At 36.3% G+C, this 24,384-nt stretch overlaps 1 protein-coding gene and 1 long non-coding RNA gene across 3 annotated transcripts in view; both read right to left on the bottom strand.

Moving 5' to 3' along the window:
• Positions 1–2,304: 2,304 nt before the first annotated feature.
• Positions 2,305–24,384, bottom strand: part of LOC139117343 (alkylglycerol monooxygenase-like) — a 307,539-nt gene continuing 285,459 nt past the window's right edge. The window contains exons 3-10 of one of the 2 annotated variants that reach the window (XM_070680365.1): positions 11,841–11,936; positions 11,253–11,319; positions 8,540–8,605; positions 7,275–7,354; positions 6,717–6,851; positions 6,116–6,232; positions 3,065–3,147; positions 2,305–2,744 (exon numbers count right to left, since the gene is read on the bottom strand). In XM_070680365.1, the coding sequence (XP_070536466.1) occupies positions 2,537–2,744; positions 3,065–3,147; positions 6,116–6,232; positions 6,717–6,851; positions 7,275–7,354; positions 8,540–8,605; positions 11,253–11,319; positions 11,841–11,936 (852 nt within the window). In that variant the 3' untranslated portion in view covers positions 2,305–2,536. The remainder of the gene's footprint in view (positions 2,745–3,064; positions 3,148–6,115; positions 6,233–6,716; positions 6,852–7,274; positions 7,355–8,539; positions 8,606–11,252; positions 11,320–11,840; positions 11,937–24,384) is intronic. The other variant, XM_070680364.1, reaches the window with a different exon arrangement.
• LOC139117348 (uncharacterized) lies at positions 12,491–19,881 on the bottom strand. Its single transcript, XR_011548507.1, has 4 exons — positions 19,749–19,881; positions 14,832–14,972; positions 13,622–13,733; positions 12,491–12,544 (listed from the first exon to the last, which is right to left on the bottom strand). It is a non-coding gene; the product is annotated as an uncharacterized lncRNA (long non-coding RNA).

Genomic DNA, 24,384 nt, shown 5'->3' with positions numbered 1-24,384 from the left:
CCATATTAGCATATGTATATATGCAAAAGGGAGGTATTCGTATAAGGTGGGAAAATGGTTGTCTTTGTGTACATATGTATGTATGTCCGTCCTTATAAAAAACATGAAAACGGCAACATCTACCATCTTCATATTTGGTACAAAGGGCATCCTAGGTTGGAGATGTGAATTTGTTCAAATCAAAATGTTTGGATCAAAAATATACAAATGCGGTACAAACTGTTGAGCTGCTGCAACTCATATATTTTGTGCATTGGTAGGTAGCACCAATCCTTTACAAAAATCTTATTTCAATCAAGCAATGTGTTAAGCATATCCACCTTGCCAGCAGAAAGCTAACCATTCATCTGATCTGAGATAGCAAACAGTAAGAGCAGGAGCTATATTGAATGTGTTCCCCGGCATGCTCGTGCTGAGATGGCAGTGTAAGAGCATGAACTACATTGAATGTATTTTGTGGCATTGGTAGGGTTTAAAAGACATAAAAATTAGCTAGCAGGCTTTCATACAATGTCTTCCTATAGCTACAGGGAACTCAACCAACTTGCAAATTCTATAGGAAAATCACGTTTATGTTCTAATCCCAACCCAAGATCAAATGCATATTAGTCAAAGATTACACTGAAAGGACGGACCTTGGATCTCAGGAAAGATGTATAATTTTTTCTCTTTCCAAAGTTGGGTTTTTAGACTTACTTTTTACAGCCAGCCTAAATGATTGCAAGTGAACATTTCTTTATATTTAAAGAATATGGTGTCAAAAGAATATTTGGGCAACTTTTCCTTAAACCTATGGTCAACTCCTAAAAATTATCTGAGTTACCTGCAGGCACAAGGACATCACTTCATGTAAACTTAGGATGTCGAATCATGATTGAAAGCAAATGATGCAGCCATATTGGACCAACTATGCAAAATGACAAATAAATGCAAGAGCATAACACTTTGTATGTATAAGCATTCTTTATTGCAAAAGTGTAAATATATGTCATTCAATGTAATGTACACATATATCTATATCAACACATTACATCAGTGTTTGTAAATTTGAAAGATGTGTGAGAAAGTTCAAATAAAACTTCTGTCATGTCAGTTTTAAAATCGATATCTTGTGGCTGGTACAGATTTATTTAAGGGGATCTAGTTGTCGGAACTGCACTCAAAGGTTGTATGGGACTCATACCACCCATGGCAACAATGTATCCAAGGCACAATGGTGATTGATGACAGTCTGTCATAATCTATCATCGTATAATTTAAATGTTGCAGCTATGATGATGAGGTGCACCTTGATATCATGCACGAAATACATTGTTTGTAAATAGAAACTCGCACAGGCGCAGTTCCGACGACTATATCCCTTTAAGTTTATTTATTTTCCCATCTGCCATGGTGAATCATAGCTGTTGGATTTGATAAATTAGAAATATTAAAGTGCCGTTTGTGGGAGGCTGTACCTTGAAGTTGTTGACATAAATGTACAGAAACTGAGTACAAGGAACACTCTTCCTAGACATTGTCCTTTAGACTGCCTGAGATTATAACCATTGATAATGAAAAGTAGAGCATGCAATGCAGGTTGCACTATTGGAAAAATGTGAAAAACTGAACTGATGATATGGTTGTGCAATCCTCCAAAAGCAGAGTCCACTTACCGTAGGGTGGCTTTACATGAAACTGTAAACGACTGCAGAGGGCGCTCTCACTATGTGAACAAACCATAAGAACCATGAATTCTGGCAGAAATGTATTTCTTTTTTTGTCAGAACAGAAAACACAACTTTGATAATGATATCAATATCAAAAGATTAGCAATTGTAGGAATTCAAAATGATAATAATACAACATCTGACATTATTTACTGTATTACTTCCTTTGTAAAATATACGGAATATTCGAAATTTGGTTACTCTTGATGGGATTAAAGTTTCCCTTCAATCCTATGTATTCAATTAAAATGTTATCTCTCCTCATGGATGAATACATTATATTTTACTTATAAGATGATGAACAAAGCTGAGGATTTTATCGCAAAGTTTTCACGCCTTGTAAGACTTGAAGGAGAAGAATGCATCCTGAATGCATTCATATGATGATCTTTGTAATCAAACAGCTAATTATTTGTTTTTTCACACAACACGCATTGTAATTTTAACGCATTCACAGTTATGTAGATTTGTTTTATTTGTGACTATGTTGAAATAAATTTATCTTTTTCAAAAAAAAAAAAAAAAAAAAAAAAAAAAGAACCATGAAGGCTAGTTCATAATGTGGTATAAGTAGAAAGTGTATTTTTACACATGGGGCAATAATAAAAGACAATTTCTTCTTTAGGAAGTTCACTTTAAGAAAAATCATCAAAAATTCATCATACAATGTGGGTTAATTAACTTCACCAAAAATGGGTAGGTCAATTAAGTTCACAGAGAACTAGGAGAGAAGTTGGGCAGTTATAAAGGCAAATTTGAAGGAAAATAAAATATAAAACCACTGTTGATGATTCCATAACTTTCCAAATTGTTGTTTAGATTTCTATTTAGGCACTTTTTGTTTTCTTTCCATTAACATTTCTGATTCCATTCACAAGCCAGATGGTAGCTGAGAGGGTGAATAACCCCCTGACTACTTTTGCCTTGTTGATGACCTGACAAATTCTAAGGATTGGTGCACACGTATTGGTCCATGTTGCATCAAGTATCAAGTACAGGGCACAACGTACAAACTCCAGCAAGGGTGCATATGATCTGTTAAGGAAATAATGGACAGTTTCAGTTGATTCATACAGATATTCTTTCACATGCACCACGTCTTATGATTAGTTCCTAAAACATAGTCAAGGAAGTTAAGAAAACGTAAATTAAATATGAGAACATATTTTGTCATGAGAAAATAATTTAATAATTGAAGGAAGGTAAGTGAGCAATTCTTTAATTTTCTACATTCCTGAAGATATTTTAGCTGTGTTTACAAGCAATGTGAACTATCCTTTAAAAATATAAGCTGATAAATGGTACCTTAATGTTTTTGGGAAAGAAATTGGAAGAGTTTAATCTTAATTACTTACTTTCTGTCACAAATGGCTCCAATACTAGTGAGAGTTAAAACAATATATCCCATACCACACAAGACAACTATCTGAGACAGTCCCTGAAATTGTCAATGGAAATAATCATTATCAACTGTGCTATTTTGTAAATTTTCATTGCAGCCAGCAAAAACATAATTCTGAACTCTCTAAATGAATTCATTACTAATGTAATAATTCAAAAATATGATAAATCTTTTGATAAAAATCTTAACTTTGAAGTGTAGAAAACAGTGAATTCACAAACTTATATCAATGCTTAAACTTGGTATTAAGGGACTGGTCAGTGTCTTCGGTCGGGGGAGGGGGTGTGTCACCCTGTTTTTTTACTTTGGTGATAGTGGGGGTCACCAAGGGGGGGGGGAGACAGTGTGTTTTTGAATTTTTACACGGGCTTATACTTGCCTAAAATGCATTATACCAGCCACAAATTTCATTAATCAGTCGCATTTTTCGGCGCGACCTTTAAGGCACGTAACTTTGATAATAATGAGACATATTTTTCAGAGCTCCTTTCATGCATGAAACTTTAATATATCAGACATACTGTATATATATCAGAGATATCTATTAAAATTTTTCGGCATGCCCTTTGGGCATGTTACTTTAAAATATAAAACATATTTTTCAGCATGCTCTTCAGCCGCATGACATATATATCTGAGATATCTGGATGTTTAACATTTTCAGCGCACTCTTTGGGCGCAGTACTTTAATATATCTGAGATATACCTGTATATCAGATATATCTTGATGTATGGAAATTGAAAAGTGTACTAATCATTATGAAATCTGCAGTTCATATGAAAAGCATGACAAGTTCCTGATACTTTTCTGTTTCCTCTATGAGAATTCAGTATTAGAAAGTAACATGCACTAATATTTCACAATCACATTTTTCTCACAACAGATCTGGACATCTGGTTATGCATAAAAAGAGTGGAATACATTCACAGCCCATTCAAAATACTGTATTGAAACTTTAAAATTGACACTTTTTTAGTTCCTATCTTACAACTGATATGACAACAATTTCATTAAAACACATGACTATTCAAAATATACCCAAAAGATATAGATATATATATATATATATATATTATATATATATATATATATATATATATATATATATATATATATATATATATATATATACTGAATTATTGAATTTATATTCCATCTTTTGGTTTACTTTGTCTCACGCAGGAGGGATCATCTTGTTTTTGAAAGTTTGAATGGGGGTCTACCCTGTTGTCAAAAGTTGGATAGGGGTCAGCCACTTTTTGACGTCGGCAAAAAATAATCCCCCCCCCTTGGCTGAAGAAACTGTCCAGTTCCTAAAAAAAGAGGGAGTTTATCAGTCACTCAAAGTGTTGACTGCTCTTGGAAGTATTGTTTTTTATTTCACTAAGACATCAAGGACCTGGTAAGAGTAACTTTACAAGTTTTCGAGATGACTCTGCATTTGGACATCAACAATACAATTGTACATTCATGGTCACTCCAGTGGTACATTAAAGAAACACAGTCTGTGTTTGCAAGTTGAGTACTGGGTGCTCAAGCATCTAGACTTGGTTCAAGTCTGTGATTTGTGAATGTTTGAGTGGAGTGAACGCAATGGTTTGTATTTTGCTTTCATGGGAAACGCGCGCGTGAGTGGCGTGGACGCGATGAGTGAGGTGAACGCTATACAGGGGAGTTTCACCCGGAATCACAGACTTGGCTTTCCTGCAGGGTTTGCGTTGCTATAAATTATTCATGAGATGACGTTTTTATTTACTTATATATTATTCATAAGATGTCGAGTGCGATCACTCCCAGAAAAGTCAGCACGACCTCTGTTGTGTCACCGAAAACGCGTGGAAATATCTATGTTGTTTGTGGGGCCCATGTTGCAAAATGCGATAATCGTCGCCGGTTATTCAAGGATGGAAAAAAGACACTGTCCTGTGAAGAAATAGAGTTTGCTGTCGGTACAAGTCTTGACCCCTTTCTGTACACTCATGTGAGTTGCAGATCATGCAGCATTCGGCATCGACTCTGCTGAAAAGCCTCCAGCAGTTCCGACTACAGTGATCTACATGATCAACCATCGGGACCAAAGAAGTTGTCGTCAAACGGCTTGTTCCGTGCGAAATCATTTTGTATTTGCTTGACGTCACTGTGTACACAGTCCGTCTGGCCGCCGGTACTTTGCAAGAAGTCCAAGTCGGTGAATCCGGCAGAAACTAACTCACTCTACTGCGCAGACTCAAAGGTAATGCATTCAATCGCTGTGAAAACCTGGCCTGCGCTACCAAATTCCGAATAGGTTTGTACGAAATAGGAGAGACACAAGAGAAACTATTATAAATGATTTTATTTTTTAAAATTCACCGACTTGAACCAAGTCTATCAAGCATCCTCAGGGATGGATCATTAAATCTTAGGAGGAACTAGTCAAAATGGAAAAATAAGCTGATGAGCAAAAATCGTCAAAACAAAAATTTTACAGCCAGGTCTTTTGGAAAAAGAAGAATACATTGAATAACATGAAGGTTGACTGGTAGAATTATTTGTGTGTTTTGATAAGAATAGTATGGATGCTGCAGAGATTAAAAACTTTGCAAATTTTTGAAACAAGAAAGTTAACAAGTCAGCATCTTGACCACCCTGCTATTAAAGATTTTAAAATCCATCTCTTGATAGAGTAGAAAAGATGTACCGGTAGTTGATATCATAGTGATCAAAAAACTTGTCAAATTTACAATTATGGGGATGTTAATGTAATAAACTTCACCATCATTAACCATACAGGTCAAGTTTCATTTCTACATCGTATGAGAAGTTATTTCTGATTATCTGTTCAATGAAATATGGGGTGAGTAGCAATTACTTAGATATACCAATACAGATGTGTGGTCCAAATAGAGGCTGGGACAACAAAACTGGCTGGAATCAGAAACATTCATCAGTTTTACAATGTTCTCAAAGTCGTGTCTATGACTATTACATCAACAATCTTTGTAACACAGAGTAATCACTTACACTGACTTGTCTTGCAATGTCTTCAAATGCCAGGTAGATTGTGAGAAAATGTATCAGAATATACACATCACCAAATACACCATACCTACTGTTGTATTTAGGACAGGGATACTTGACCTGAAAACAGAAAACAGAATACAGAAAAGTTCAAACTTTTGCCTTAACTTTCCCCAAGGATATTTGAAACCATTTTCTGTCATCAAAAATAAAGAGGAGGGATCAATGTGCAAATTTTTGGTCTAGAAAATCAAATAACCTAAAATTTCCCAATGTTGAGAATTTCAGCCCATGTTATCTGTATGGGAAAAATTTAATTTTCAATATTTACAAAAACAAGATGGTGAAATATTTTATCTACAGGCCTCAAAATAAGTCCACAAATGCAACAGACCAGAATTGTATTGTAAGAACCTGAGTATTCAAAAAACCATCCCTTTTACATCAATAACCTTAAAGTAGATTCCGACTTTTCAGAGTCATATTTTGACAACTGTAGCTGCTTTATCAACAGATTTGGTTCATATCCTTTTGTGCATCCAATTGGATGGATAAATCATAGTAAACAATGATGGCAGGAGGTTCACAAACACATCTACTATACCTTGGGAATATCTTCAATACATCCAAGCCTGGGTTTGCCAGGTTCCCATCCTGGGCCTTTGAATATGACCGACAATTTGTGTCCAATCCCTGACATACTCCAGAATGTGTTCCACATGTGTATAATATGACAAAACTAAAATCAAAGAAACAGAACATAAATCAGAGAAACTAACAGATTCAAGTTTGACAAATAATTCAACTTTCCACAATCAGGGCATTGCTTGTGTTTCCCACGTACATAAAATACCCTGTACTCTCCAGGTCTGTATCTTTGAAATTGACATTTTCATGGCTTATAGAAATTGCATTGTTTGATGTTTTGTGTGAAACACACTATAAATTGTATCTCTGCTTTTATGAGGATAAATCAAAGATTGAATTTCACTTTGAAATTATGATCAAAAATCCCTGGCATTTTTTGCAAATTTTGAGGGTTGTTTGCAGAAACAATATTGGGAGTAGAGATTAATAGGCCCAAAAATATAATTAGAATTGTGACAGTGAAATGGTGTTTTGAATGGAATACATGTATCTATGAGTACTGAAAATCTTTCACCTGGATGTAAATAGGATTCCATGAATTCAATGGATGTGTCACACCATACACAATGCGTTCATCTTCTGGGGTAAAAGTACCTGAAATCAAACATCAGTGTATTTCTGTGAGAAGTTATTTTGGAATCACAATGATGGCATATTAAAACTTTGTAGACGATCAATGCAATACAACTGCAGATTACACCAGGTGTCAGGCATTTCTCTTGTGCTGCTAATGTATTGTATGCAAACTCATTCAATCAACTATCCAATATGAAACTACAAACATACTTTTATCTGCATGAGTGACCAGATAGCATCTTTTTCTGGGACATAATAAACTATGACTTTCCAAGTGCATGTGTCCAAGTGTAAAAGGATGTCCATAAGATGAGACAGTATAGAAGCCAAATATTCTTTTACTTGAAATAACTTACTAAACATTTCATTACTTGAAATAACTTACCAAACATTTCATTACTTGAAATAACTTACCAAACATTTCATTACTTGAAATAACTTACCAAACATTTCATTACTTGAAATAACTTACATGTACCAAACATTTCATTACTTGAAATAACTTACCAAATATTCTATCACTTCAAATAACTTACCAAACATTTCATTACTTGAAATAACTTACCAAACATTTCATTATTTGAAATAACTTACCAAACATTTCATTACTTGAAATAACTTACCAAACATTCCATTACTTGAAATAACTTACCAAACATTCTATTACTTGAAATAACTTACCAAACATTTCATTACTTGAAATAACTTACCAAACATTCTATTACTTGAAATAACTTACCAAACATTCTATCACTTGAAATAACTTACCAAACATTCTATTACTTGAAATAACTTACCAAACATTTCATTACTTGAAATAACTTACCAAACATTTCATTACTTGAAATAACTTACCAAACATTTCATTACTTGAAATAACTTACCAAACATTTCATTACTTGAAATAACTTACCAAATATTCTATCACTTCAAATAACTTACCAAACATTCTATTACTTGAAATAACTTACCAAACATTCCATTACTTGAAATAACTTACCAAACATTTCATTACTTGAAATAACTTACCAAACATTCCATTACTTGAAATAACTTACCAAACATTTCATTACTTGAAATAACTTACCAAACATTCTATTACTTGAAATAACTTACCAAACATTCTATTACTTGAAATAACTTACCAAACATTTCATTACTTGAAATAACTTACCAAACATTCTATCACTTGAAATAACTTACCAAACATTCTATCCCAGATGATCAGAGTTCCTGCGTAATTCTTGTCAATGCAGTAAGGGTTGCGACCTGCATGATTAATAATAACAGATAACTTTGTACTCCCTTTAATTTCCTAGTAAAGTTTTTATTATTTATAACTAACAATTTTGTCTAGTTTCAATTGATGTTCAACTGTTCAATTGAAAACTTACTGAGTTAACCTACCAGCATTCGCACATCTATGTTGCTACAAAAGTCCATAAAATGAATGAAAAAATTCATTTCTTCTAACACTTTCAATTTATGGTGCTCACAGAATTTTTTTCTGAAATATGAAATAGATTCTTATATATGAAAAACCCCAGTTCAAAATCTTTGGTTCTCTCAGCTATTAGAGAGGTTTGGCTACACGTTTTACGTGAACATGAATGCGTAACGTTACAAATTTCTGCAATGATGTCATTGACTTGTGCGTACGTTCTCCACGTACACGGTACCGGCGTCGCGTATTTATGTGGAGACAGCCGTTTTCACGTAATTTGTAAACTGTGTAAATTTATTCTCATCTTTAGGTATCAAAACATGATATAAACTGTGAATCATTCATGCACGTTGTTAGTTGGATATATGATAGTGACATCCTCAAAGATATTTATGAATTTTCGTTATTTTTATGCGAAATTTCTCCGTCGATTCGCGGCATACCGGGTAACCATTGAGATGTTTCTGTGATGCGCAAACAGACTACGGGAACTCGAGCAGAGCAGAATCATTTCTTGCACGTGCCACATGAACGCGTCGCGTAACACGTAGCCGAACGGATTTTTGCACGTGAACGTGTACGCCAACGCCAACGCCAACGTGGATTCTACGCGTTCACGTTCACATAAAACGGGTAGCCAAACCTCTCTAATGTTATTGACATTAACTTCAGTACTGTACGTATGGTGCTAGTCCTTATGTTTTGCAAGGATAGTTTCGTCAAGCTAATCAATCAGTTTTGAGATAGACTGATACAGAACCTGTGCCTTTCAGTTTTCAATCCCTGGTTCTCAAATAAGTGATTGTTGACATTGACTGTTTATGTGATTTTAGTCCTTTGTTCTCCTTTGAAAGTTGTGCTCAGTTAGTGAATTGCTCAGAGACAATGCTGATAAAAAACCTGGCCCTATAAGGATGGCCAACAGCAGGTATGTAGGAGTATCTCAAACCATACACTCCGAGTTCCAAAACTGAGTCGGACGTGCAAGTCTGAGTACTCGGACTTGCATTCTCCGAGTAAAACTGCTTACTCGGACTTTGTACTCCGAGTACATGCATATGGCCTACTCTGAGTTGAATATGCCGAGTAATACGTGTTCCTATAAATGCATATTTTGCCATGCCGGACAAGAAACGATCTGTCGAAAAACGGTATTTTATTACTCACAGAGTTTACGTCTAGCGCGGATCGATATGTCAAAAATCTGCTCTTTTGAAAAAAGAATTTCATTTTCACGATGTCTTGTAATCTTTTGCGCAAACCATGGTCGGGACCAAAGTCCCTCCACAAAGAGGGACTGTGATTTTACCCTCAGAAGAAAGCTGCTGTCGCGGCCGGCAGCGTAGTTTTTTGAAAGATGACTTAGACGTAACATTTACAGTAAAACCAATAAACTTCAGGCAAGTCCAGCCAGTTACTCAGTTTAATATCGCACAGTTCAATTAGCGAAATCAATGCATGACATCACAGGTCAAGTCAGGTCATTATTTACGACCAAGTGGTCACTCGCACTGGGTTCATACTATATACGAGCGCACTGTGCTCATTTTATTTTGAAAAATTATTAGTTTAATTGTTTTAGCAAGACATAAATATGCCTAAAATGCTTGGGCAAGTCTATCATGGCCTCGCCACGCTAGCAACCCAAGGCCATGACGTCACAGGTCGACAGGTTATTCGATAATGGCGTCCGTGTTCATAAACTCACTGTAATACCTCGAGGTGATCATGAAACGTTGTTCACTTGTTGTGCCCAATTCAAGTCATGTCATTCAAGTCAAGATCTGATTCGGTAATGAAACGAAAAGATAAGACAAACCCATAATTTGCGTGACGGTAGCTACACTTGACAACGACAATGACTTGAGCGTGTTGTACAAGATACAGAGATCAGACAGATCGCGTTAATAATAACATTGTAACAACTCTTTTCTCTGAGCGACTCGAAGTTTATGTACTGTATACGCTGTTTGCAAATTTTTATCACAAGATCGAATATTTCCTGTGTTTTTCCAGCATTGTTTTTCTATAAGCAAGTGTAACTCGGCGTATTCAACTCCGAGTAGGTCATGTACTCGGAGTATACAAGTCCGAGTAGGCCGTGTACTCGGAGTATGCAAGTCCGAGTAAGCAGTTTTACTCGGAGTATACAAGTCCGAGTACTCGGACTTGTAAGTCCGACTCGGTTTTGGAACTCGGAGTATGCTGTTGAAGGCACTCTTACATACCTCCCTACAGCATGATCTTGTCAGCAAAGTTCCACATAAAACTTCCACATTAATTGAAAATGAAGACTGCAGGAACAGCTACAGATAAACATGATCCCTCAGATTGAAAAACATGCCTTTGAAAGTCAGAAGATGCAATCCATCACAAAAACAAACACATGATCCAACAAAACAAGGCACAGAACCAGAAGACAACACAGCACCGATAGTGGAAGTATTGAATAGCAACTGAACACAGACTTACCATGGTGTACTCTGTGATGGCTTGGAGTATTCAATATGTATTCTAATGGTCCTAGAGTCTTTATCAACTGAAAACATGCATAGAATTATTAGATTTGCAGAATGACAATTACAGAGGTGATGATTTCAGACTAAATTTCAATATATTTTTATGATAACAAAACTATTATACTAATATCATTCAAAGGCTACAAATTTTCCTGCATGTGATGTAAAAACATTACTATGGTATGCATGGAATGATGATTCCTGACATTGGTTGAGAAAATCAGATAATAGCAACTGTGAAGATCAAATTGAATGTAATATGCACTGGAATGATACAAAAATAATTAAAACGTAATTCCCATCACGATTCAAAACAGCAGTCAATGTGCTTATGAAACATACTTTACATTTTCAGCCTACTGAATTCAGTAAACTCTCGATGGAATTAGAAATCATGAAGTATGGCACCAAATCACATAGCGCAGACATCACAGTCACAACCACCTAGCTAAATCCCTACCCTTGATCAACACCTGTGTTATACAAAAAATGTACTTTCAGACATAGTAGCTTATCTCAATGTTTAATCCATGGTACCTACCTCTGTGTGAATCCAGAACTGATAAAGTGTATTGAACTGTATGTGTACCAATGCTATTGAAGGTGGTACAAAGAATGCTATCGGTACATAAAACACCTTGGGGTGAAAAAAGAATTAAAGGTTGAGTTAGTGGTAACAACAATATACAAACTGCAATCGGTATTATAATTATTTTATTTTGTTATCTTGGATGACTGTTTATTTAGTAGTTGAATATTTGACAGCTATCCTTTAACTCGTTTTTCTTATCAGTAATTTCCTTTTTTGAGTGAGATTTATATATTCCTTTACTCTAAGTTACAAGAAAATGAGTATACCAAATGTGCTAAGTCTTCCCTGTTATATATATTATGTTCAATACTTACAGCTCAAACTTTCAATGGTAAAGATTTGTTCATGTGTAACGATTTTAGAGAAAGTTTGCAATTTTTTTGCAATATTTTTGGACTAAAATCATCAAAAGTTCAAATAGCCTGGCTGTCTCATGATTTACAAAGATGCAGTGCTGGTTATTTTGACTACTTTCACCATACCACTACATCTACATGCTACATTTCATACTGTCTCATAGTTCCATCACGGCCAAAGTATAAAGCTCACATTTGCACAATAAAGCATACTCACCCAAGATGTGTACCCTATCTCTGAAAAATTGACTGTCTCAAAGCTGTGCTTAGGTTGTATTCTTCTGAGCTGTGATGTACCTGATGAAACGCCCACATGAAATTAACTTCTGTAGCAATTACATAATCATAGAAATGTTACGAAATAATTCAGTTTCTCTTTTATCACTTGTATCATTCTGTGCCTTTCTATAGTGTGCACCTGCATAGTTAGTGCTTTTAAACCATGCACCAGTTGTTTCAAAGTGTTTGAAACCATTAATTATCAACTGGCTTTTAGCATGTATCAGTGCCAAAATTATGTTTACCATGTACATCACCTAAATTAACGAATCATGATAGAGTGTTACAGCATTCACTGGTCAGTTGGACTGGTAGAAATGGTAATTAAATGGCGCAAGTGAAAAATTGGTAATTTTAATTTTGAGGCATTGTAAATTTATTGTTTCATGTCTTCTTGTAATTATCAGCAGCAGAGATGCACCACTACTGCAAGAACATAAGATTGTATAATTTGATAATAGAGATTGTGACAGAGTGCCCATTTCAGACTAGAGTAAAAGTTATGGTTGCTTGCAGAATGGAGGTAACGTGGAATTTTTATCCAAGCTGTCCAATGTTATGCAGGGGGCTGTCTGGGCCAGCTAATGTGATAAGTGTAAGTGTATACATGTACCGGTACACTGGTAGATTTTCCTGTATCTTTGTTTGATATTTTCATGTGTATACACTGTACACCGCTGACTTCAATGAATATGGCACATATCTCCCTTGTGTTTGTTTCGTGAGTTGAACAATCACGGACAATGTTTTGAGTTTACTACTCAGTAATTTAATATAATTTAGCTTCGATTTTATTTTTTTTGATCTTTGGTCCTTTTTCAAAGATGATATTTACTGCTAAAAAAAGCCTACAATCTTCCAAATTCAGTCCTACAAAAATGCATGCCTAGAATTAACCTTTCAGTATTGCCCTACTGGCATCCTCTAGTCCTGGAGAATCAATAAGACAGTCCTACAAGAAAAAGCCTCTTGAATGTAGGCTCCTGTTTGGTTAACTTCATAGGGGAAGTCAAGAGGGATGGCTATACTGACTATTCAGAGAAAACAAACAGCACATACACATTCTTCATGGTAAAAATGTAAAATTAAACTCACCACGGGCAAATCTGTGAAACCAGTAGTAACCAACATCACAGCAAGTCATTGGAGGCGGAGATTTTCACGGACCCATATGTATGCACTGAACTCTGCTGAGTGGATAAGCATCCTGAAATGGAATTTAATACCAGTGTTCTGATTTTAAAACAGAAGTTATACTTGTTACAATTCGCAGATTTTCTATGAAATAATTAAAAGATAATATTTTCTAGAGCAGCACATGTACCTTAATGCAAATTCAAATTCATTAATCCTGTGGAGGATCATATATAAAGTTTGACTATGAAGCAGGATTGATGTCAGTTTGGGACTAGATATTGCACGCATCATCATCAGCAGTTAATTTCGCTATAAATATAAAGTTACACCCCAAAAAACACACAGAAAAATGAAAATAGAAGAGATCAGTACGATTGTGAAATTATGATGTTGTATAAATTATTCCTAGCAGGGACCACAATATACCGGTAGTTCTTCTGAACTAGTCGAGTTGTGGCCCCTAATATTTAGACTGGATAGATTATAAAAGGTGTACATCTGTGGTTATGGACAGAAGAAAGCTGTAGCAATAATTGCAAACTATATTTCAAATCAAGTACAGATCAAAAACTAGATAACAAGAAAAACATGATATGAGACACAGTTCAGAAACAACAAGATAACGTGACATTTCCTTTGCTCTTTGTACCTCTAGATCTAAATTGTGGCAATTTGTACTGAACTATTTTGAACTCTTTAACCCTTTGAAACCGGCTCGGACATAAATGTCTGATGACATCATAGAGTACCAGGGGGTCAGGGTGCAAAGGGTTAACCTATACATTTCTTGATAAACAGGTCCAAACTCACCGTTGATAACTATGGGTTAGGGCAAAATCATGAATGTACCCGATGTGCAGACCTGTCCAATTCAAGTCACTGGATATACCTGCTCCATATTCCCTGATGGTGGTCAAAACTTACAATTACATGTAGGAACACACTGTTCATGCTGACGCTTTGAAAATCAGAGGAATGACCAATTTACATAACAATGCATAATTTGCATATCCTTTTGCTGTGAAAATATATTATATTGAATAATTATTATATTGCTTGAAAACCAGTGAGGTGGCCCACCTCTCTAAATCCCCATTGTGGAGAACCCTGACTGTTTGTTTTTTCATTGTTTGTACATGGAATCAGTTATGGTTCTTATCATCCTTACCTTGATGCCTGCTGATATTGTCATGAACAAACCGGCTCCGATGGAACTCAGACTGTCATTCATTCTGTACATTTTGTGGTTTCCTTGCAAATGGCCAATCATCATCTCAATAACAATTGCCACCAAGAAGAATGGTGCCGACTGAAAGAAGGAATGAATTTGATACATATTATACATTGTAAACTATAAAAACTTGGAAAATTATGATAAGAGATTCTTGAATTCCCAGCGAGTCTAAGCCAAATCTTAACCCTAATCCTTTGTGTCTAAAGTAGAATGCGAATTACTCTGAGTTAAGTTTTTAAAATCTAAAAATATTACAATTCTTCTCAAGTCTTGAGCTGACTGGGATCAATTTGGAAACGTTTACAGAACATTTCATTTTTGTGATGATGCTCATTAAACCTTTAAAATGTATTTTTTGATATGCCTAAAATAACGATCATGTAAAAACAGCCTAAAATATTCTGACAATCGTAGTTACCAGGTTTCAAATAAATTTTCACTGCATCAATTCACAAAAAAAAACATGTCAAAAATTACTTCCTTTTGTAAATGTCAAAATTTGATTTCATGTTTACTTTAGAATGATTAGATTAATTTGTCCCTAGATCAATCTGTACGACTTTTCAGTAAAATTTAATATGACATAAAAAAATTAAAATTTATAATAACCTTTTTTTTGTTTTTACAGCAATGGAAACTAAATACTGCAGATGATTCATATCTGAAAATAAAGGTCATGGGTTTTTACACCAAAAAGTTTTACAGTACACCTCCTGTTCATTTCATGGATATCATCTTTTTATCATTTTTTCAGAAAAAAGGCTAGGACCTTGTGAAATGTATGCCCCAATTTCCCTACTTTTTTTAAAGCTCTCAAAGCATCCGTCATGTTGCAAGTTGGCATTACACACAGCTGGTTCAAGCTTAACTCATAAAGGCATATATGACCTGACAATGACCCCAAAGTGACAACAGTGCTTTAAACCTCGGGCAATAACCTTCGCTGACAATCACCCTCGTTAAGCAATAACTTAATTCATTATCACACATTCCTGTTGTTTGAATTAATCCTCAATTCTTTAGTTTTTTAACTGCAATAAGAAGTCTCAGCTAAAGATGTTAACACGAAATATCTTTTCCTAACTGTTAGCCGGGGACCATAATAAGGAATTATCATAAATCATACGTTTGAACAAACAAGTGTTTGAGAAACACTACAACAACACTTGACAGTGAAGAGAGTGCCCACCCTTCATGCTGTTTCTACTATATGAACCAGGTTATGCATGGAGCAACCGTAACGTATTTGATATTCCTGACTGGTTATATCCCATACATCCATAATTCACTTTTCTTGAATAAAAATTCTGCATTAGTCAGAGATTGTTTAAAATTGGAGTATTCTATGTTACATGTACACTGGTCTAGATTAGAAATTGATAACTTTTCCTCAATTCTTTAAACTTTTCCTTTTTTTTCATGATTCAAAATTTATTCTTACGAGCACAGCAATAATTCATATATACAAATCTCAAAAACATTAACCAGTCTCAAACACAGATGGCTGGCACACACCCACATACACACAGTTACAGTGTGTGTGAATAAAAGGTTACGCTGATATGTCCCAGTACAATCACATGTGATGTGTATGTCGGACTGTCAAGTAAGGGTACTTTACAACTCACAAAAAATCATTATGATTCAATGACTAAACTGCACCTTTAAGTTTCACCGACTACACGGCCTCATAAATACTTTAGTTATCCCCTGACATTTTGTCACATTTGCTTCAACAATGCTGGATTATTTTAGCATATAAATAACTAACTCTTAATTTTTCAGCAACTCATGGCGTCATCATCTGACAGAAGTGACAGACAAGTGACAAATTTCACAAGTTACAACAAAGAAAAAGAGTTGGAAATTAAAACCATGGCCCATTTCAAATATCAACCTGGTTTGGACAAAAGATATCATTTGGATACACAGTGTACATGACAGGGTTCTCAAAAATTTTTGAAGTAGGCGGAAATTCAGAAAAGTAGGCGGTTAGCTAATGTGTGCAACCAGGTTCCCTGGGCGGGCGGGGGGGGGGGGGGGGGGGGGGGGGGGGGGGGGAGAGATAGTTCTACGCAATTTCAAGCATTCTTATACAGTGTATAAAAGGCTATTCCAACATACACACAGGAGGGAGGGGTTTCAGGGTTCAGAAATTTTTAAAATTTGAAGACATTTTTGAGTAATTTCATGCATTATTGTACTGTATGAAAAACCATTTCAGCATGAGAGTGTTAAGGATTATTTTTAAATTTGAAGACATTTCTGAGCAATTTCATGCATTCTTATACAGTGTATAAAAGGCTATTTCAACATACACAAAGGGGGAGGGTTTCAGGGACGGGGGTGGGCAAGAAATTTTTAAATTTTGAAGACATTTTGGAGTAATTTTATGCATTCTTGTACAGTATTAAAGACCGTTTCAGCATACAGAATAATCATTATCATTGCCAATTACAACATGTTTTCAAGGGATAAGTTTTAAAAAAGTCAGAAAAATTAATTGATATCACTTGGGCCTGTCAACTACATTCAGTTGACAAGGATAATAGCAAAATCTCACCAGACTGTTGTGTAGAATTATGTTTAGCTCATGACTTGAACAAACATTTTGAAATACATCGTAGAATGGGGCCTAGGGTTTTCACACCCAGGTAACGATCCGCTAGAATCCTGACCAGCCTGGCTGTACAAAGTGTTTTACTGATTTAAATAAACTTGATTGAAGATACAGTAAAATCAAAGAGTTTATTCAATTCAATGATTTGTAGGAACACAATTTTCAGTGATTTTAATTCACTGTACTAATTTCACAATAAAACGAATCTGCGAAATGATATTGATGATTTTTGCTGATGTTGAATATAATTGAAAAAGAGAGCTAAATTTCAGTGTTCATGTTTGATAAAACCTCAAACTATAAACGACACTGAACGCCAGCCTGTACTACACTGGTAGTCAATTGTAACACAGTACACACAACGCGAATATCGGTCGACCTGAAATTTGACACTGTGATCGACGTAGCGTTTCAAAGTACGAAAAGTGAGACCAAGTAATTTTTTGTTTATTTAGATTTGACCTAAACCTCCCATAACCAACAGACAAAGTCACAAAATCAAAGTTTTCAAGCGTCGACTTTCTCTTCCGCGATGCACACAACCACAGGCCCCTCCACAAAACGCGATGTCGATCGACTTGAGTTGAAATTGACATCGTGATCGACCATGGATAGATTGACGTGGCGTTGGCGTTTCGAAAGTATGAACAGTGAGACTCAGTAACTTGTGGTCGCTTTAGATTTGATCAAAAACCTACCAAACCCATCAGACTAGGCCCTACCCTTACGCAGAAAACCAAAGCTCTCAAGCGTCGACTTTCTCTTCCGCGTTTGAGCGAAACAAAAGTCGGCTTCATTCGGAAATGGTCGGCTATTCGCGGGCATAACGTAATTGTATGTTAGTCCAATTTCGGCTATACCCGATGTGAACGTCGGAATAATTCGGGCTGTGATCGGGCGAGCGAGGTTGACCTCGAGAGCGATGCCCAGTGTATAGTACAACACGTTCGCTGATCGCGGTACTACAGTGATAGCAACAAGTTCACCGCGTAAATTGCTAGACTACATATAGCCACATCGGCACTTCTGAAATATTATCTGCGGCTTGCAAGACCACCAAAAAAATCTAATTATTGTTATCAAAACCAGAATTTCCGGGCCAGAGAGCGAAACAGTGCTGTAAAGTAGCGGCCAAAATACAAAAGTAGCTGGTCAATTTGGCCGGATCCGGCTTAAAATGAACACGCTGACATGATCAATTTTTAGAAGTAATTTGGAAAAACAATATGTGATAATCAACACAATAGTACATTTTAAATGTCACGTTTGCTTTGGCAGACATGTTATTTGAATAGACCTGTGTGGAAAAAGAAATTAAATCCAATTTTTGAGACACCACACAAAGCTTCTTCACTGAAAATTATCCATATTATCTCCTCTAAATCAATCTGTGAAAGCTCATTTCGAATGACCATAGAGATTACTACATCAACAGTTTTAATTTGAAACTAGGGACCTCCTTGCAACCTATGTGGTTTTGTTTTTGTCATGTGATAAACCAAAACTTTACATGAAACTGACGATTTTTCTATATTTTATAAATTTCTTTTCCAATACACACAGCCATCTTGGCTTAAAATAACACCTACATGTATCACCAAATACCTATTTAAAGCCCTTGTGAGAAAACACAATAAATGAGTGAACAGTATGGACTATATACATAGTCAGTACTTGCAGAGAGCTGTGCTACAAGGGGAAAAATTTCACATTTGCCGCCACCTCCCTCCAAAGCTAACAAAGGTCAAGTTAACCTTCCAAGGTAATTAGGGTTTACACAACTGAAGGAGCTCAGACCACAGTCTGGTTGCTTGATTTGCATATTATGTATTTGTCAACAATGTTCAAGGACAATAGATTTGTGAAGTGGGACAATAGCCTGGGGTGACCCACTTGAACTGCCTATGTGTTGAGTACATTTGTGTGTGCACACAACAAGCGGGGATAAAACATAACAGGAGCAAATACAACTTGTTCTGTGTGAGACACACTTCAGTGAAAGTACACCGCACTCTGCAGATTGACAGATAAACTTGACAGTGGCTGAGTATGAATGTATCGAGTGCCAATCCTCAACAATGTTTGGCTGCATTGATATAACACAGCAGTTTGATCTTGTCACGCTCATATAGCTGCAGTATGTAGTATGTAGATGTGTGTGAGTGTTAGTTTATATGTTGGCCTGGGCTAAAAACAAAAACAAAACATATACAAAGATATTTGTGACTTACATGAGGCATAGTCCTGTAGTTGTTGGAACTCAGATGGGCTGAATTTGTCCCAGACGTGGTGGCTTGCCATCGCTGCTTGTCTCCTATTGGAAATTTACACAGAAAGCTGTTTGGTGTCTGTGCACTGTACGCACAGTTGCGAGTGGAGTGATACGTACCGGCCGCCGCGTACTATGCATAGTACGCAGCGGCCGGTACGTATCACTCCACTCGCAACTGTGACTGTACGCTATGTGTCACTCCCCTTACGAAAATAGTCTGTAGATATTCTATTGAACTCTGATATTCTATAGAAATTCTGTATATTTTATGGAAATCTGATGGAAATATGCTTCCATTGAAATTCAATTGAAAATTTTCAATACAATTCTGTAGAAAAATTTAAATTTTATAGAATTTTAATGTGTATAGAAACTTTAAATTCTATTGAAGTTTGCTGATAATTTTCTGTAGAAAATCTGCAGAAATTAAACATATTTTTTATGGAATTTTTCAGTTCCATAGCTTTTGTGGAAATTTTTTTTCTGTTTTTTTTCCCCACAGTTTACACTGTTTCAGACTTAAGTTCATGTTTTTGCATGTTGGCATGAGCTTTGATAAGAACTCAGTGACATATATATAGCTGGTTTCAATATGGAAAAGGTAGTGACATATACCTATGGAGAGTTCTAAGCACATTCTCGTGTACCCTTTAATTCTGAAAAGTTATTTTCATTTACACACACGTGCCAGGAAAATGTATACAGTTTCAATTGTACCATTCCCTTTTGCCATTGCTTTTGTACATTTCATGACTGTACACAGACCAACCTGACTCTCTTTGTTAGATCCTAGGTCAAGTGAGCTGACCTGTGCCTTTGCTTTGTTATGCAAATAGTTTCCTGCCTTTACAATGGGCTGATTACATAATAGTGTAGCCACGCATTATTCATTTGAACTTGAGGCAGTCCACAGTGCACATGGCTCTTATGAAAAGTACTAAAGTTCAACTCCAAATTCCATGGAAAATTAGGATCCAAGGTCCATTAGCAAGATTCTAACAGTGTTATGGAGAAGGGAGCTCACTAATATGTCACAACTGTAAGGATCCACATTGCAGCATCAACTGAAAATTACGTGAGTTAAGATACACAACACTTTAATTATGCACTTGGCTGAGTTGACAACTCAAAACTGCTAGACTGGAGAGGTAGGCCTTGCATTCATATGTGTAGGTTGCTTTATATTTTGTAGTCCCTGTATGTTTCATCAAGTTTCGAACGATTGTTAATCATAATTCTTTTAGAAATAAACTACATGTTTATAATTTACTTGCTGCCTGATTTTTTGTGAGTTTTGCAGTAATTCATTGCATTGGTATCTATGGCAATATCATAAGGTGGTACTCCTTACTTAATAAAAGTTTAACACATATTGTTGTCATCACTTTCTAAGAGATTGAACTCGTATAAGACAAACAAACTTCTGTAAAAGAGTGCAGAAATTAATACAGTTCTACAGAAATTCTACATAAAAATTCTGTAGAATGTGGTATAAATTCAATATAGTGCTACAGATATTCTGTAGAACGTGTATCGAATTTACATAGAAATTCTGTAAATTCTACAGAAATGATACAGAAATTCTGTTGAATTTCTACAGAAAAAGGGGGCCAAAACTCCATTAAACTCCGTTAATTTCCATAAAGGTTCAGTAGAATTTCTGTAGAAATTCTGTATCACTTTAATTGAATTTTGTCATCAATTTCAATAGAATTTCTACAGAAAATTTTCATAGGGTCACGGCCTCTTCTTACAGCGTCAGCGCCGTCGGCTCAACACTGTACTGTACCCGTAAAAATCTGACAGCTCAGAATCAGTACAGTGTAGACGTTGATATACCTTGCTGCCGAAAACGAGCCCTGCCACTCCTTGACGTGTTCTGCTGGGAGTGGGGCTACTCCAATGACCATGCAAGCTACCGAGTGGCAGAGGCTACGGATTCGCAGCAATGATATACCATGCATGCACATGTAACTGCACTGACGGCCAACACGGGAATGCCTTTGACTGCAGTGAAATAAAAAAAAATCACACTGGCATCAAACAAGGCCTTGGTTCACCGGCTGAAACCCCAGGATGATGACATGAGAATTACGGCTTATTTTACTGTGAGGGAACACCGCCAGGCACAGGGGCCAAGTCCTCACTACACAGCGTATCCGGAACTAGAGATACAGACGTAGCTCTGCATGGCAGGGCTGTGTGTTACCGGCGTTATACGGCCTCCCGTATAACGCCGGTACACCCTTACAAAAATGAGGTCCTGGCAGGAGAGCGACAGGAAAGCTGCGGGAGAGCGACAGGACTGTTCTGGGACTAAAGCTGCAGAGTTCCAGGGCAGATTTCTGGCCCGCAGAATCTGCCCCGCTAGCTGGGCAGATCACTTTGTTACAAATCTGTCCGGCAGAGCGGCAGCAAATTACTTGAATGGTGCAGCATCTCTGCAGGAACATTAGTGGCCTAATAATTGTGGCTGATCAGATATATCTAACAACAAATCTGTCCCATAGAGCGACAGAAAATGATAGGAGTGGAGCAGCATCTCTGCACTTCATGTATTTTGACTATCAGACCATGGAGGTAGAAGAGGACAGATTGACTTACATGTGTTCATAGTTGCACAGAGGCGATCAGTAAGCTTAATATTTGCTGCGGTATTGTCTATCACAAATATAAAAAAAATAAAATAAAAATAAATGAAGTTTGCAGATAGTATACATAAGCCCAAGCGATGTATGAACGTGAGCGTGGGTTTGCAGTGCTAATAGTTCATTCACAGTGTGATAATTAATAGACAGTAAAAGCTGCTATATGATGTGATTGAGGCGATTGAGCTACAAACTGCTAAAAAGGGTATTCTGATGATTAACAATGCCGTTTCATGAGTACACTATGGGCAGCCACAAAAGATTCCTATGAAAATGTTTTCTTTGCCCATCAGGTTACTTTTTGAGCCAATGATAAATTAATCCGTTTACAAGAAAATTCAAAATTAAATTCATGGAAGCAACGAAAATCTCTAGAAAATCGGCCGTAGCCCACGAAGGAAATAATAATTGATAACAATAACATTTCATTGCTTGCTTTTGAATATAGGATTTACATCACGTCTGTGACAATATTTGACCTTACAAATTATCTCATCGACAATTATTTCCAAAAACATTTTACTTTGATCAGTGCAGTTACTAAATCGCCGACTTTGAAGTTGTTAAGACATTCACGGAATAAATCTTGTAAATCCATTTTCATTATTGTTATTGTGTTCTCAACCCATGGATGCGTGTCCGTGCACGTAATACGTGTAACCTCAACTCTCCAGAGAAACACACGCGAACACAAGTTTACACAGTTGAACTGATGCGTTGGTGTTCGTATCTCACTCTGTCGCAAAGAATACAATTTTCATTGAAACTTGGGTCTCGTAAAACCGAAAAGGCACACTACAGATTTACGGTAGTAGTACCTTTGTACGATACACAGTTGTAACTTGTAGCACGGCGCGCGGCATATGGGAATGCTATACGTAGGGTTTCGCCACTATATTCCTACTATATTCTGACATCGTGTCGCGCCTTAGTCATGGCCACAGGAGCTCTCAATGTACTGTTGCTTGGAAAGTCGATCGAACGCTCTAGGTTTTTCAATGGACTTTCCCTCAGTGTACTTAAAACGCTTTTGAAGTCCGCTGTACTTCATGCTAGTTACACTGCAGCGATCGCAAGGACTTTGTACCGGAAGTAATAGTATCACGCATGATGACATCATAGATCATGTGAAGACTTCGTTATGATTGGTCAGATTGGTAAAACAATCAAAGGTCAAATCTCAGCGGCAATTTTTGGACAGTTACGACCTTTGAATTACTGAGTAAATTGTCGCTGATTTTTCCCTATAAGTTTGACAAAATTTCGCGTAAATTTGCTGTTTGACATCGTCGTGACGACTTCATACACGCTAACTATGTATGTAAAACCTATAGGCAATGTTTACGACGCGTAAAAAAGTCATCGTCGTCATGATCAGCTTGTGGAGATCGATCGGCTCGTCGATTTGAACAATGATCACCATAACATCCCCTTGGATCTAGGCGATCGTTTAAACTTCGGTAAGTACATTTTCGATTTGCCTTCTCTGCGACGTGAAGACGTAGTTTTTACTGTTTTTGTTCGGCGCAATTCTCGAGTAATACTGTTCAATTGTATGAATTCTAATAAATTGGTATAACTCGTGAGGTTGAACGTAGAGTGTACAACGATAGAGGGACCGTGGTACAGTGTACACAAAAATGGAGTACATGCCGATACTGTTATCTACAATAATATACTTCTCTCTTGCATTGGCAAAGGTAAAACTTTTGCTCATGTATACAAATTTCCCTCAATGTACGATATAAAAGGACAGATATAAAACAAAGAAAGAACAATACATGTAGGAATTGTTGGATACGAATTAAGTTCTCAAACTCTTGACCGAGTCTGGTACCTGCTACATGTATTCCAAAACGTACTTCTCTATGACATCAATATACATCTGTCTGCTTATAAGATCATTCTGAACGTGTGTCCTTAAAATTGAAACTTATTTTAAAATTT

This window comes from Ptychodera flava, chromosome 18, assembly GCF_041260155.1.
Source record: "Ptychodera flava strain L36383 chromosome 18, AS_Pfla_20210202, whole genome shotgun sequence".
Lineage (NCBI taxonomy): Eukaryota > Metazoa > Hemichordata > Enteropneusta > Ptychoderidae > Ptychodera > Ptychodera flava.
This window is presented reverse-complemented; position numbering and strand designations above follow the sequence as displayed.